The 17,131-nt window shown below is 39.7% G+C and overlaps 1 protein-coding gene across 1 annotated transcript in view; it reads right to left on the reverse strand.

Annotated features, from left to right (window-relative positions):
* Positions 1-17,131, reverse strand: part of Iqgap2 (IQ motif containing GTPase activating protein 2) — a 280,459-nt gene that overhangs the window by 129,264 nt on the left and 134,064 nt on the right. The window contains exons 3-4 of the mRNA XM_047555267.1: positions 10,019-10,175; positions 1,539-1,616 (exon numbers count right to left, since the gene is read on the reverse strand). Of these exons, the coding sequence (XP_047411223.1) occupies positions 1,539-1,616; positions 10,019-10,175 (235 nt within the window). The remainder of the gene's footprint in view (positions 1-1,538; positions 1,617-10,018; positions 10,176-17,131) is intronic.

Here is a 17,131-nt window from a genome sequence, read left to right on the forward strand (position 1 = left end):
AGAACTGACAATTTCAAGGAAAATGAGACTGAGCACAAATATAATGAAAATTGGTATTCATACTTTACATTAAGGAAACTTCTTTTGTGTGTGTCATGGTGGGTGTTTTAAACAGCAAATCTGGCTTTATCAGAAGACAATGTAGGTCTTTATAAGTCAGTAGCTTATTCCCTTGTCCTCAAGCTGGACTTCTCCTAAATCACCCCCTTAAAATAGCTGCATATATAGTAAACAATGCAAAGGATTGAGCTATTGATATATATGATGGAGCTCAAGGATAACACAGCAAGTAGAAAAATGTCAATTTCATCTACTGTGTGATTCCATTGGCATGTCATTCTCAAAATAACAAAATCATAGTAGTAGAGAACAGTAGAGTAGTGGTTGACAGGGACAAGACCATGGGAGGGATGCAGCATAAAAGACACTTCTTTGTGGTGGCTACATCTTGATTGTGGTGGTGGCTATACAAATTTATAGGCCACAACTGCATAGATCCACATACTCACATTCTCACAAATGAATGCACTTAAGAATGGTGGAAACTGAATAAGGTCTGTAGTCTAGTTTACATTCACACCCCAGTATCAACTAATACTGTACTACAGTTATGTGAGACATCACTGCTGGGGGAAGCTGAATGAAGGATGCACAAATAGATGCACTATTTTTGCAACTTCCTGTGATTTTATAGTTCTTTCAAAATAAGAAGTTCAAGTAAGAGCTCTACAACTTTTATCAAATCTAGTTTCCTCATTTCCCCAAAGTAGTTATTTCTCTCACAGGCTTAAGAGTGCCTACTCTTGGAATTTAAAAAATAATTTTTTTATTTGTTCTAATTAGTGGTACAGGACAGTAGAATGCATTTCTACATTTTGATAGATCATACATAAAAGGAATGTAATCTCTCATTTTTCTGATTGTATAGGAATATAATACTATATTCCTATAGTATTATAGGACCACAATGGTCATGCGGTCACATATGTACATGAGGTTAATAATGTCTGTTTCACTCTACTATCCTTCCTACCCCTATACCCCTTCCCCTCCCTTCACCCCACTCTACCTAATATAAAGTAATTCTATAACAAGCATTGAGTACTTACCTGGAAGATCTTTTCAGGAGTAAGAACTACAAGCCCCTAGATTTTAAAATTTTAAGTGATTCTATGATTTATAAAAATAAATTTATAGTAATTTATAGTGATACAATGAGACAGAATTTTTTAAGAATAAACAACAACACAGAAAAGGGAGTTAGTTGACTGTTTTAAAAATCAACTATATACCAGTTAAAGCTTATTCTGACCTTCTTTAACTCATACATACTTTCTTCTGCTCTCATGTACCCATCCCTCATTCTGAGTTCTTACCATATATTACTTTGCATAAGCTTTTCAAAATTTTTATTTGAGTCTCACATTTCACATTCCTGAATTAACATATTTCAGCCTGCCAAATCACTTCTTATAATGAGATGTTTCTGCACCACCTTTTTGTCTTCCCAGTTCAGGATCCAGTACATGAAGGCTTACCTTGGGTAATCCAATAGACTCCATGGCTCTCAACCACTGGACGGTATTATCTGTGTGTCGAAAATGAAGGCCAGATTTCTAATGTGAAGACAGAAGGGGGAAACCAGGAAAGAAAGACCACACAAAAAGTCAGTCATTTGTAATAAATTTTTTCATTAGCAGGATGTTTTTCAATTGTACTTCTCCAAGAGCAGAGTTTTTAATGCTTACATAATACAAATGTAGACACAATAAAAAAAAAAAAAAAAGATTAGACTGTATCTCAACGATATTCAGCCATCTGTGAATATCGCCAGCTTCCATAGTTCACACATTTGGGTAATTCTGAACTGGAATCTCAAATACCATTTAATGTCTAGCATATGCCTAAGGATGTGTTATGAAATGCGTGTACACGTGCATAGGTGGTTGTGCATACACACACATATATACACAGGGTATAAGATTTTGGTGACCATGGTTGAGAAGCCTAGCAACTTAAGAAAAACTGGAGTTTTGGAAGACTAAATGCTTTCTTTTTTCCTTCTAATCATGAATATATTATTTCTGGGAAAACCTGCACAATAAAGATGAAAACAGAAACCACTTCTTGATTCAGAGTTAATTTTAGTATTATTCCTCTTATAATTTAACCTTAATAAGAAGTAAGACCTTCAGAAGTGTTTTACATTTTTCTACACAATTTTTTGTCTTCCATTTCTTCCTTACAGTCCTAATCAGATAGTCACTTTTTCTATAGTCTATAAATGAAACACCCTTGCCTGAATTTCATTATCTCAATTAATGAGCTCCTAAGAGCCTTAAAGTCATCTTATATTTTTAATTAATTAGATGTATAACACAAAGTTATCTAGTTTTTTCATTTTAATAAATGTATAAAAAACAACTGTACCAAGTTTCATCATATAAGTAACATCCAATGGTAGATAATCCTATTTAGAAAGACTGGCTCTAGGGCTGGGGATATAGCTCGGTTGGTAGAGTGCTTGCCTTGCATGCACAAGGCCCTGGGTTCTGACTCTTCCTACTTTTCCTGATCTTCTATAATCTAATAAGCATATTCATTGCTGTTAAAAATTATAAAATATGAGCAAATTAATATTTGACAAATGTTTATGCCTTTTAAATAGTGGTCAATATTTGCCATTGAACAATGCAAGTCAAGTATTTAATGCAAATTATTTCTTATTTTCCATAAGGTAATTACCATTTCTGTTTTTTTTAAAGATGAGAAAAGCTAGGCCAAAATGAAGAAGTAATTTACCTATAGTCAAGTAGCTGTTAAGTGGCTAATCTGGAATCTAAGCCTAAGTCTCAATTTATCTGAAAATCTTCTTTATGCTAACACTCCCCCATGAGAGAACACTGAACATAATGATTGTTTGATGGTTCTTTGGAAGGAAGAAATTAGCTAGTTGCCTTAGAGAAGGAGAAAGTGGGGGGAGGAGAGGAAAAAGAAAAGAACAGAAAGGAGGAAAAGGAATAGAGATTCCAGAGCATTAACTGCCAGGTCATAGTGTTTTGAGTGTTTGTACCAAGCATAAATAAATAACTTTTGCAGAATACAAGCAATTCTCAGACAAGTCACTCAGTGACCATGAAGGAAAAAGACAGATACAATCCTCAATAAAGTCTGAAGGAAGACAGAAATGAGGACCCTGCACCACTCAAAAACTAAATGTTCTCACTAAAAATATAACCAAATGTCTTCAACTACTATGAGTTATTCCAGTTTCTATATTATGACAGTATAGTCCCCCATTCAATCTCACTGCCTCCTAGATAAAAATGACAACGATATCAAATTGAGCCATCTTCCTGCTCCCAAAGAAAACTAGTCTTTGTATCTAAATCCTTTTTAAAACCACTGAGCACAAGCCCATATCTATGCTAAGCCCTTCATGTCTTCTCCTTGTGACAACATGGGTTTGCATTTTCTTTTTGCCCCAATAAGTTAAATAAATGCAATTTTATTTGACCATAGGTCTAGGGTCTTTGGCAGATGGGTTTCAACCAATCCAAATTATGTAACAAAGACACCTGCTCTTTTTAGTTAAGTAATCTCAGGAAGGTTCCAAATCCTGCAGAGCCTTGGTCCCGCAGTCAAAAAAGGCTTCTTTGAGCTGCAGAGATTATATTCAAAACAAAAGAAAGTATTTGGTTACAAAGTATGCCTAAGAATGCCCAGCAAATGTTAGGTATTGTAATTAATACATGAATGGGCTTGAAAACTTATTCATCTATAAGGTAAGAAAAAGACACAGTGCTTCATGTCAGAGGAACTGAAGTAAAGGGTAGCTGTCTTGGTCATATTTTTATAGCAAATGAAGCAGATTTCAAATTCTTTATTTTAAAAGTCTTAGAAATGCTGACCTTAGAACCCTACAGTTCATGTTTGTGTCTTTAAGAAGTATACATCAGCGTACATAATATATGCAATCTATTGATTTGTTTCATTTGCTCCATTATAATGAAAATGGTCTTCCAAACAGGTTCAAAACAACCTCAGTCTGTTGTAACTATTTTAATCAGTCTCTTTTTTTTCATCAGTCCTACATATTAATAACAGACTAGATGGCATGATTGTGGTCATACTTAGCCAATGGACGCTTTTGTCCATCTACCTAACTTCATATTTCATATAGAAACATAAATTCTTTTTATTCTTTTCATTTCATGCACAAGGTACATGCTGATTTTCTACTGCTATTTCAATGCTGGTAAACAAGGTTTACCTAGTTTAAATTGTATGAGGAATTATGTAAGTCTTCTTTGGATGCTAATTTTCCACATAAGTAGATTTAGAGCATTTTAGAATGCTGATGATGCTTAGAAACCAATTATTGTTGTAATTTGCTTATTTTATAGATGAGGAAACTGAGGGAACGAGTATGTTAGACACCCAAATGACCTAACTTGTCAGTCTCACGGCTAAGTCACCCTTGCTGAATTCCTAACCCTAAGTCCAAATTTTCGGCTCATTTTTCCACTCACAGTGCCTCAGAACAATCTCTGCCAATGCTCATTGAGAGTTTTCAAATCTATTAGGCACTGCACCAAGTGTCTTCTGTGGAGGATCACATCTGTTCCTCACAGATCTCTACTAAGAGAGATACTGTCATTATTAAGCCCAATAAACTGGGGAGGAAACAGGCTCCAAGAGGCGAGTGGTAAAGCTAGATGGGATATATTTTGCTTCTACAGCTCACACTGCCAACCACTATGCCTACGTCTTCCCTACGTAAGGTTCACCTAAATACTCAACAAGCTTTCATTATAAGCTCACAATTTTAAAGGCACTGTCCAGGATACTACTTGTATCTTTGAGCCTTGTCACTGAGTCCTCTCCAAGGAACGCCCATCCTTCCTCTTCTTTCTCTTGCCCATCTCAGCCTGCATAGGAACACTCACAGCTATGGTTTGAATGTATCTCCCCCAAATTCACATGTTGGAAATCTAATCCCTAAATTAATATGTTAAGGGGTTTTGGAGGTGGCTGTTTGGGAGGTAATTAGGATTAGATGAGGTTGTGAGGTGTGGGCCCCCAGAAGGCATCAGTGGCTTTATAAGATGAGGAAGTAAGAACTGAGCTAGACATTTGCTGTTTTGCCACGTGATGCTGTTACACTATGATGCAGCCAGAAAGGCCCTTGGCAAATGCTGGTGCCATGTTCTTGGACTTCTCAGGCACTAGTACCATGAGCTAAATAAACCTCTATCCTTTAATCACCCAGTCTGTGGGATTCAGTTATAGCAGCAACTAAGACATGCACCCCAGCTATGGAAACCTTCCTAGCTCCTCACCACCCCCATCTCTTTGGAACTAATGCTCTTACACTGTCCACCAGTGCCCTCTCTTCATGGTCCTCTACCAGTTACAATGCCTTTCCAGGATCCACCCTAGTTTTCCCTCTTGAAGCCACTCGTTCCTTTTCTATGCAGGCCACTGCCACCTGGACTGAATCATCCCCTTACTGGACTCACTCTCTCTTTTCTTCTCCTCTCCTCTCCTTCCCTCTCCCCCTCCCTCTCTCTCTCCCACTCCCTCCTGCTCCATCTCCACACCCTCCTGCTCCCTCCCACTTATCCTCTGCAGAACATGGACTCATCTTTCTAAAGCACACATATTGATCAACTCACAATGCCTGTGTTTGCTGTTTCAGTGGCTTCCCCCACATGTCAGATGACATCATAGCATCCTCTGTGGAGCTGGTGGGGCCTGTGTGCCCTGAGATACCATCTTGGCTTCCTTCCTGGCCTCATCTCCTACCATTGTCCCTTGCTGCAGCCACTCAGCCCTGCAGTTGTAGCCAAGTTCTTATCTTCCTCGAAATCTCACCAAGGGGGTTCCCTCTTTCAGAATGTTCTTCCCACTCCCCACCCTTGACTCTGCGCATGGATGACTTTCTTCTCATTTTTTCAGCCACAGAGTAAACTTCCCCCAGTGAAGAACTGTCTTCTGTCCATTGCTTTGTCAATAACACTGGCTTTGCTTCCCTCATACACTGATCCAAATTCACTCAATCCTTCTACTCTATCTCAGCAGCTATAAGTCCCATGACTTCAGGACCATTCTACTATTAGTGTCTGGCACAGGGAAAGTGTTGGTAAGTATTATATGGATGAATGAATTCTACACTATACAAATTGAGAATCATTTATCAGACATGCTTGGGACCAGATTTCTAAGATTTTTTGGAATATTGGCATATTTACTGGTTGAGCATCCCTAACCCAATAACCTGAATCCAAAATGCTCTAAAAACTTCTGAGCATTGCTGCCACTCAAAATTTCAGATTTCAGAGCATTTCGGATTTCAGAGCATATTTTTATCATGGCACAACTTTGTCTTCTTTCCCCACCACTTTATTGCAATTTATATTAATGTTAACCTATTAGAGCAATGGTTTTCAAATCTTAGTAGTATATAAGAAAAGAATTTCCTGGGCTGGGGATATAGCTCATTTGGTAGAGTGCTTGCCTTGCATGCACAAGGCCCTGGGTTCGATCCCCAGCACCACAAAAAAAAAAAAAAAAAAAAAAAAGAATTTCCTGCAGGTGTATTACTAGGAGTACAATTTACTGGGTCCCAGGCCAGGAGATTCTGCCTGACTCAGCAATCTGGGGCAGAACCAGTTTACCAATTTTAGCCCACACCCACTAGGTGGTCCTGCTAGAGGTCTGAGCAACATACTCAGAAGAAGAGTGTCAGACTCTAAGCTCCTTTAAAGAATACCAAATAAAGCTCAGAAGACAGGAAAGGAATGAAGGCTTTGGGCTTACTTCAAACTACCATCATTCATTCCTTCACCTAACAGCTGTTTTCTGAGTGGACTAGACCCTGCACCATTCACTGAGGATGGAGCAGAGAAGGGGCACATGGTTCCTATCTACAGGATGGGACAATCTTTACAATAAACTACAGCATGTCCATGGGAGACAGTGACAGGTGCCCAGCACACATGGAGTGATCATGTACCCAGACCTGGGGTAGAGAGTGGAGGTGACCTAGAAAGAATACTCATAACTGGAAGGCTTAACTCTAATACCTATTATATTATTTCTAACCCTGAAAAGGTGAGGGAACAGGGTTATACACTGGCTGGCAGACAAAGAGGATGGGGCAGCCAGAAAGGTCACATCTGTCTAAACGAAGGCTACCAAAGCTGTTGGTGCCAACACGGCGTCCTTCAGGACTCAGGGCCGTAGCCTTGCCTTGGGATACCACGTCTCACAGGGGTATCATATTTCATGGCTGCAGTCTAGGCAGACCCTGCAGTGAGAGCCCAGCTTCACTGAATTCCTGGTTTCCAGATGGCATATGGAGGGGCTGGGCAGAGCTAGTGAACATTCCCTTGTGTTTCAACATCTCTGCCTCAGTCTCATGATTTAGTGCTTCTCGGAAAGGACCACGTGATGGGCTCTAGTTCTGAAGAACACACGAACGGGAAGTTGTGTCGCCTATTCATGAAGATCTGTCTCTTCGTTTTTGTACAAGAAATAAAAAGGCCCTAAAATATAATTGTATGACTACATGGCAAACCACTAAAAATTTCCGTCAGGAACACTAGGCACTTTCAGGAACTTAATAAAAGGAAGGAAAAAAGAAAAAGCTCTGTGCTCTAGTGAAGTCACAGAGGGATGGTTTCCATTTGTCCTGTTGTTCTTGTAGCTCAAGCGCATGGAGGGGGTCCCCCACCACAGCTGGCAATAGCCTCCTTGCCTCTGCTACTTCCTTCCCCTCAGCATCACTTCTGCACAGCAGTCTTCTGGGGGCCTGATGGGGTGGAGGACCACAACACAGAGCACTTTCCTCTCTCATGATGTTTGGCTCAGGGATGTCATTGCCTGGGTTCAATCCCCAGGCTCTGTGGGACTGAAAATATTATTTCTTCTGTCACCCTCCCAAAGAGAAGCTGATGTCCATTTAAGTAGTAGGTTCTCTGATGTAACAGGAAGGCTCCTGTTCAAGTAGCCCTGAGGCAATGCCATGAGGGTCCAGAGCTGATCTAGAAGAAGACACCTGTATCCAACACCTATGAGATGCTAGGAAGAGAAAAGGACCAGACCTCAGTTTGCTCTGAGGCTCACATACACTGAGGGCTTGTTTTTCTATCTGAGTCTCACTGTCCACAAAGCCAAAGGAAAATCTTCATAATTATCCTTCGGGGAAGACTGGGGTCTGTCCCAACTATAATTTATCATGAAATCTACATGGGTGTTGGCACTGACTGACCTAGATCTTGATAACAATTATAATAAGTACAATGAAGAAGAGTTAAAAGTCTAAAATGTGGAAAAATGTTTATTTTGGTGGAGGGGGGTGTACAGACTTTTTTTTTTACACTTCTCTGAATTTCTAAAAATAGTTCTTAAACTTTAATTTTGGCTGACTTGGCCATTGTTTTATTAAAATCTTGTGAAAGACCATTAGTAGTTGGTTCTCGGGGTAGAACATGTGACTTTATGAACTCAAACTTTAACAAATGGCAAACAACTATTCATAACATTATTCAAGTAAAAAACTTGTACTCAGTTGCCTTTTTGTCTAGACAATAAAGATGGGCTCAAAAGAGATTTGTCAAATGACCTTGTTGACTGGGAGCCTTAATGATTATTTGAACATTTGCGATGAACTCAATATATACATTTAAAAATACATTTGGTCTAAAATAGATTTCCCATTTATTTCATTTTCAACTATTCTCAACATTGTCCCTGCAATTGTAAGAAAAATAGCATTCATTAAAGAGACACAACTTTTAAGAGCACTTGAAAATCTGCAGATAAAAAATCCTTGATGCAAAGATCTAAATATGAGCTGCAGGTATAGCTTGGCAGTAGAGCATTTACCCAGAATGTGTGGGATCCTGGGTTGATCCCCAGCACTGCAGAACAAAAAACAAAAAACAAACAAACAAAAAAAAACCGAAACAAAAACAAAAAAACTAAATACATTAAGAGAATAAAGAATCAAGTTTGATAGAAACTTTAGAAATCTCGGTCTATAGTAGATAAGATATCACATATTCCAGAATAGAACACTTCACATATTAAATTCCCTTCTGAAGACATCTCTACTGCATAAGCTTTTTGGGTGTTGTCCACTTTTACCTCTTTCTATTTTTAGTGGAAAACTTCAAACATTAGAAAGGAAGTGGGATGGTATAATGAACTCCTGAGTACCCATCCCACACCTTCAGTTATGAGTTCACGGACAATTTTGTATCATCTCTCCATCCTTCCCCCAACTCTTTTGAAGCAAAATAACATTTCACCTACAGATACTTTGATATATATGTCTAAAAGATCAGAATTAAAAAAAAAAAAAAACATAAGATTGGTGTTTACCATGATTTTTTTCTCCCCTCCCCAGCTCTTTCCAAATCTAAATAATAGTGTTTTGTTATTATCCTTGTTTTTTCTCAAAGGGGCTATGACAACTTTATATTTTCTGATTCTTCCCAAATTGGCCATGAAACAGTTCTTAAGTTGCAAACAAAAAGGTTAGTCTTATTTTGTTTTAAACATCAAACAGAAAAGAATTCCTATCTGGTCATTCAACATTACTATGTATTTTGTCACATTGGCCTTAATTCTTCAGGGCCATAAGTTCAAGTCCCAAGTGGGTATTTTATTCCTTAATGAAAATTTGGGGAGCAATAAACTGTGTTGATGGTGGAAAAAACAGAGGTGTCACATGCCCCCACTTTTACATTAACTGGCACTAATAAAGTTTCAAATGACCTCCATGAAAGAAGAATGAGGGAGGCATTGAGAAGCCTCAAACATCAGAAGTCTCTCAGCCTGGAAATGAACATTCTGCTGCTGCCTCAGTAAGGATTAACAGTCTCCAAAGACCAAGGACACCCTGTCTCCCAGATCCTTATAGACACATAGAAGTAAAGGAAGGAAAAGAAAGTGAAATACCAAACTTTCACTTTTATCCAGAAGCCAAAACCAATTAGATCCTGGTTACCTTATAACGTGTTTGTTCCACATCATAGATCTTTTTCTCTGATACCATTTTTGGGGCAAAGAACTTGGCTAACTTCGCAAGGTAAACTCCATTCCGGAGTCCTTCTTCCAGTTCAGTGGTTGGGGGCAATTCTTCTACTAAGCAGACTTCCATCCACCTAAAAAGATTTTAAAATGTTAAAGTGACTCCAGTTAGATAACTTTCTATAAAAGCAGATGTGCAGCATTTCACCATGTGTGTTGCAGACATTAACAAAGGGAGCAGGGTTTCAAACATTTTTAGGTGTCAGAGTTGGGAAGGGAGGACTTACTGGGCAGAACAAGGATTCAGAACATGAAATGAACAAGGGGGTTAAAAGCCCAGGGCACTGAGCTCATTACCATGCCAGAGTATGCCAACTTTACCTTTATCTGAGTCTTTGCCAATTATCTTTTGTGCCAAAGAAGGGGAAAGGTCAAACCATTTTGTATGAAAGGAATTAGTACTGCTGACATTAAAGAAAAACTAATTCCAAGTTTATGAGTCCTTAGCAGGGGCAATTCTTATAGGGGTTGTGCCTTGGTGAGAGCAGAGTCCAAAGTACTATAAAATCTGCAGTTGCTTCAGCTCAGAAATGACTGTCAGGAAAGGGTCAGAGGCATAGAAAAGGTTATCAGAAGTTCAAAAAAGCAGATCAGACTTTTTGAAATAACACTCACTCCCTCTGCCAACACCAGGACATATTAAACACGCTCACCTTTATGGGAAGCTACAGTACCTACTGGGTTCTGAAAAAAATATTTTAAACAAAGATCAGATTAAATCTTAGGACACTGTGTCAGTATTATTAAGAAGAGAGCATCAAGGTTATGATCTGTTCAAGGATGCATTGTGGGAAAGAAGCCAGGCCAGTCCGCACTTCACACTGGAGTGAAGAGTGTGCCAAAGTGCTGAGGGGAATGCTCTTCCTACCATTCTCAAGTCATTATTCCTGACTGCAAAACCTGAGAGGCAGGTGTGCAGTTCTCAGTGGGAGAGCCCTCAGCTTCCTGCAACCCAGGCACCGATCCACACACAAATCCAACTTGGTGTGAGTGTCATACCTATCTAGGCAGCCACCCAGAGAGCATTAGCATGGACAAACTTGGATCCCCTAAACATTTGGAAGACAGTAGAGCACTATCCTGTGATATTAACAACTGATCCTGATCCAATCTGCAAATGCTTGTAGTTCTGGATGACTCCTTCTAAAAACTCAACAAGTTCCTAATAAGTAAGGAGTAATTACTGACCACTTGTTAGGCACTATAAAAAATGGAATGTACAAGCTGGGCACAGTGGTGCATGCCTATAATTCCAGTGAATCAGGAGGTTAAGGCAGGAGGATCGCAAGTTCAAAGCCAGCCTCAGCAACTTAGCCAGGACCTAAGCAATTTAAGACCCTGTGTCAAAATAAAAAATAAAAAGGGATGAGGCTGTGGCTCAGTGGTAAAGCACCCCTGGGTTCAATACCTGGTACCAAACAAAACAAACAAGCAAAAAGGACTATAAAAGAAAAATATAAGTAAGTCCCACCTTTGAAGAGCATTCAGTACAACTGATTGCCTAGCATGTATAAGGCCCTGAGCTAGATTTTCAGCACCTCAAAAAAAAAAAAAAAAAAGTGTGTGTATGTGTGCGTGCAATTGTGAAGCCAACGCAATTCCAAGGAAAAACCAGAGAACCATGTAAGAGAGGCACTGTGCCCACTGCCATATGCAGAGCACAATAAGAATGTTTGGGAATAAAGGGGGAGCTCTGAGTTATCACTGGAGTAATTAGGGAAAGCATCAAGAAAGTGGTGGAATCTGAACTTGGTGTAGAGGGATGGAGGTTTGGCAAGGTAAGGAGGAATCTATCAGCTGGAGAGCTGTACAATCCAAAGGCATAATAGAAACATGGCTGACTTGGTGGGAAATCCTAGAGGCAGCTATGGGCGGTCACAGGGAGAAAAGAGAAATGAGGCTGCGCATCTGCAGTCAAGGAGGGCTCTGGAGGACTGAGCCCAGAAGCCCACGAGAAGTGTTGACATTTGTTGCCATAGGAAGCAGGAAGCTCCTGGCAGCTTCACAGAAGAGGAGTGACATGCTGACAGCAGTAATTACAGCAAATTAATCTACATAATGGATGCCTCAGAGACACAGTTCTGTCAGGCCTTTCCCGCTGAGAGGTCCTGAGGGACCGAATTAGACAGGAAGAAATGGGAAGGGAGGAAACCAAGAGACATTTCAAGGAAACCAGAGCAGGAGTCTGTGACAGTTTAGGAAGAGGGGGATGGTTAAAGGAAGGAGAACTAACACCAGTCAGAGAAGGGGTATGACACAAAGAGACTAGGACCCTATACCCACTGGCATCTGGTGTCGCTGCAAGCCAGTTACCTAACCTCTCTGGGCCCCACTTCTCTCCTCTGCTAAAGGAGGGGGTAGTGGTGAGAAGAACTGGATGATAAAGACCCCCTGCTCCAGTTCTAACATTTTAGGAACCTGTGAAACTAAGAGTACAAGAAGTAAAACAAGACAATGAAGAACTTAGTTTTTCACATATGTACCAGGTGAAGGGGAGATGTTTGATTTATATGAGCCTTGCTTCAAATAAACTTAAGAGTACAATGGATTTGTTAAATTAAACAAAAAGGAACAAATCATAACGCTGCCTTAAAAAAATGGGTCAAGTCAAAGAGCCAATGCACTAGGCCAAGTATGTTAGTCAGCTTTCTGTCACTATAACAAAACACCTGAGATAACTGAATTATAAAGGGGAAATGCTTATTTGGGCTCACGGCTTTGGAATTTCCAGTTCAAGATCAGGTAGACCCATTACTTGGGGTTTCTTGTCAGGGTACCAGATGGCAATGACAGGGAGCATGTGGTAGAGAAATGGTTCATCTCATGACCAGAAAGCAAAAGAAAAAGGAAGGGAACATGATCCCACAGTTCCCTTCACAGAAATGCCTCCAATGACCTAAGGGCCTCCCATAGGACCTTCACCCTTCAGGATATACCACTGCCCAAGAGCACCAACCTGGGGGCCATGCCTTTAACTTAGGGACTTCTGGGGGACATTCAGCATCAAACTAGAGCACCAAGTTTCTAACTTAAATAAACAAATTAGAACATTAAGCTATTTCATATCAAAACACAGTCTGTTTTCAACCTTGTTTTAAAAAAAAATTATCTGAAAAAATACACAGCAATATACAAATGTTTTATAACATCCTGATAATCAGGGTCTATGTGTGTGCTGGGGGAGAGGCACCTTGACGACTGGTGGCAGGAGTGCTGGAGGACACACTGACAGTTGGGAACATGAGGAAGGGTGCTAAAAGAAAGCCAGCATTGAAGTATGAGAGTTTAGGCTTGGAAACCAAACCCCCATCTCTCACCCTGCACAAAACTCAACTCAAAATGGACCAAGGACCTTGGAATTAGACCAGAGATCCTGCACCAAATAGAAGAAAAAATAGGCCCAAATCTTCATCATGTCGGCTTAGGACCAGACTTCTTTAACAAGAATCCCGAAGCACAAGAAATAAAAGCAGGAATCAATAAATGGGATAGATTCATTCTAAAAAGCTTTTTCTCAGCAAAGGAAACAACAATGTGAAGAGAGAGCCTACAGAGTGGGAGGAAATCTTTATCACATGCACTTCAGATAGAGCAATAATCTCCAGAATTTATAAAGAACTTTACACCCAAAATACAAACAACCCACTCAATAAATGGGCTAAGGAACTGAGCAGACACTTCACAGAAGATGACCTACAAGCAATCAACAGAAAAAATGAAAAAAATGTTCAACATCTCTAGTAATAAGAGAAATGCAAATCAAAACTACCCTAAGATTCCATCTCACCCCAATTAGAATGGCGATTATCAAGAACACAAGCACACAATAGGTGTTGATGTGGATGTGGGGAAAAAGGTACACTCATACATTGCTGGTGGGATTGCAAATTGGTGTAGCCACTCTGAAAAGCAGTATGGAGATTCCTTAAAAAACTTGGAATGGAACCACCATTTGAACCAGCTATCCCACTCCTTGGCCTATACCCAAAGGACTTAAAATCAGGATACTACAGTGATGAAGCCATATCAATGTTTACAGCAGCTCAATTCACAATAGCTAGATTATGGAACCAACCTAGATGCCCTTCAGCAGACGAACGAATAAAGAAACTGTGGTATATATACACAATGGAATATTACTCAGTCATAAAAAGAATAAAGTTATGGCATTTGCAGGTAAATGGATGGAGTTGGAGAATACCATGCTAAGTGAAATAAGCCAATCCCAAAAAACCAAAGACCAAATATTTTCTCTGATAAGTGGATGCTGATACACAGTGGGGAAGGCAGGCGAAGTAAGGGAAGAATGGAGGAACGCTGGACTGTGTAGAGGGAAATGAGGGGCAGGGGGCAGGGGAAGGAAAGATAATGGAATGAGGCAAACATTACTACCCTATGTACATGTATGATTGCACAGTGTGATTCTACTTCATGTAAAACCAGAGAAATGAAAAGTTGTACCCCATTTGTGTACAATAAATCAAAAAATTAAATAAAAAAATTAGTTTAGACTTGGACTTGCTTTAAAGAGAGAGATAACCATATCTTTTTGTCTATATTAGAATGTATGTGCAGTTGGCTTAAAACACTAATGATACCAAAACTGAGATCACCTAGTCTGTCTGAAATGCAGAGATGGCTAATGTTATGGCATGAACTGTTCAAAGACAAAGACCATTCCTTCTTTCTCTTCATGTCCTTTAGTACTTGGCAATCTGTTTGTATACCGTGGATACCCAAAATATGACTCTTAAATAAAAGATTCTTATGACTTCTCCAAGCATCATGGTTACATTGTAAAACCTATTAGGACATTGACAGACTTACAAAATGTGGTGTTTTTTTATTTGTTTGTTTGTTTTTTATTTATTTGTTTGATTTTTTGGTACCAGGGATTGAACCCAGAGGCACTTAACCACTGAGCCACATCCCCAACCCTTTTTACGTTTTATTTAGAGACAGGGTCTCACTAAGTTGCTTAGAGTCTCACTAAGTTGCTATGACTAGCTTTGGACTGGCAATCCTCCTGCTTCAGCCTCCTGAGCTGCTGGGATTACAGACACGCACCACCATGCCCCACCAAACTGTTATATTTTTACGACATTAGTCATCGATGGAAATATCCCCTTTTTGTTGTCATAAAACTGGATTTTAATGTTTCACAGGGATTATCATGTAATCTTCACAACCACTCTACATGGAAGAGGTGTATTAGGGTCACCACATACATATCCTACAGATTTTGATATTGTTCTCAGATTCTGATGACTTTTTGAGATGATTCCCTAACTTTTCTGAGGTTCAGAAAAACCCAAGGCCACACAGCTGGTAAGTAAAAGAACGCGATACAGCTGCCAGGGGCCTCTGCTCCTCTAATTCCAACTTTCACTTCCCTTCTCCTAACTCACTTGACAGAAAAATGGATCCTCCAGTCTGGGTCCACAGCCTAGCACAAAACAAAAGTGATAACAAGACACTCCCAGCTACCGCCAGAGCAGAGGTATAAGTTCCAAGGTTTGGAATCACCAGTGCTGCTATGGTTGCAGCATAGGTGAGTAAATTTCTGGGGGTTCATCTGTTTTCTCAGAACTCCCTCTTCGTCACCTACCTGGCAACCACCATGGCAAATGGTTTAAGCTACCTCTTGTGGGTGCTTCAGAAAGACAGAGCAAGCTGAGACACCATCTGAATAGAGCCACCCCTTCAAGAACTCCTGCAAGCCTTATCAACTGCTCTTTGTTAAGATACAACTTAGAAACTCCTATCAGTTATTGGTCAGTATGTGATCAATAAACACAAGACTACCCTCCTGGGACTAGGGAGACTCTGCTGACAAAATAACCAGTCAGACTGGTACTTGCTATTACTCTAAAGGTATTAAATATCTCACAGTGAAGCAGGAACCAGGACAAGTAAAAGTTAAGCTAGTACAGGCCATCATGGGGTGAATCTCCTTTTGATCTTTTCAAAGTATAAGGAAGCGAACTTCTAGCACAGATACCATATTGTTCAACCCAAAGACCAAGTGGCCACTGGTCAGGGTCTACATCCCCAGCCCCACGGAATCTGTGTAGGGTTAGGATGAGGGGCTGGGATATGAGCATAGAAGGTGAGGGAAAATGATATGCACCAGTCCAAGGCTGGGCTCAAAAACACCTCCCATGGAAGAGCCTCTGTCCTTTCCTTCCCTGTCTATCAGCTGAATACTAAAGCCCACCACAACCTTGAAAGACAAAGTACAAGAACCTCCACCAGCATGGGTCCTCGGATAATTGGGTGTAAACAACCCTTCACCCATGCCCAAGTCTACTGAACCTCACATGAGTGAGAACTAAACTTCTGCCAACTTTAGCCTTAGAGACTTATCTGTTACATAAGTTAATGGTAGTCAGTTCAACCAAAAGAAATTCTAAGTGTGACTTTTATGGATTACTGAGGTACGATTTCTACAAAGATTACAATGTAGGGACAACTGGCCCGATGTTCAGGAAGTCTGGCTGTGTGATCCTTAGCTGTACGTGCTGGAATAGTCACTGAAAACTCGGAGCACTCAGTTTTAGTTCATAATCTAAATTATAACAGAATTCAACATGACATTGTAATTGCATAATATGGCTGTTGTCTAATAACTGCTTTACTGAGATGATTCACATGCCATACATGAGCCCACATAAGATGTACCATGTATATTCACAGGACTGAGAAATTATTACTATCATCAACTTTGGAACAATTTCATTACCCCCAAAAACATTACCCATTAACAATCACTCTTTTTTTAAAGCTATATATGACTGTAGAGTATATTTTGACATATTTATACAAACATAGAGTACATCTTATTTTTTATCCCCCAACCCACTAGTTTATTGTCTATAGATCTGTCTACTCAGAACATTTCATAAAAATGGAATTATACATTATCAACATGGTCTTTTGTGACTGGCTTCTTTTACTTAGCATATTTCCAAGGTTCATCCATGTTGAAGGATGAATCTGTATTTATCCCTTTTTTATTACTGAATAATAT

This window comes from Sciurus carolinensis, chromosome 6 (assembly GCF_902686445.1).
Source record: "Sciurus carolinensis chromosome 6, mSciCar1.2, whole genome shotgun sequence".
Classification (NCBI taxonomy): Eukaryota; Metazoa; Chordata; class Mammalia; order Rodentia; family Sciuridae; genus Sciurus; species Sciurus carolinensis.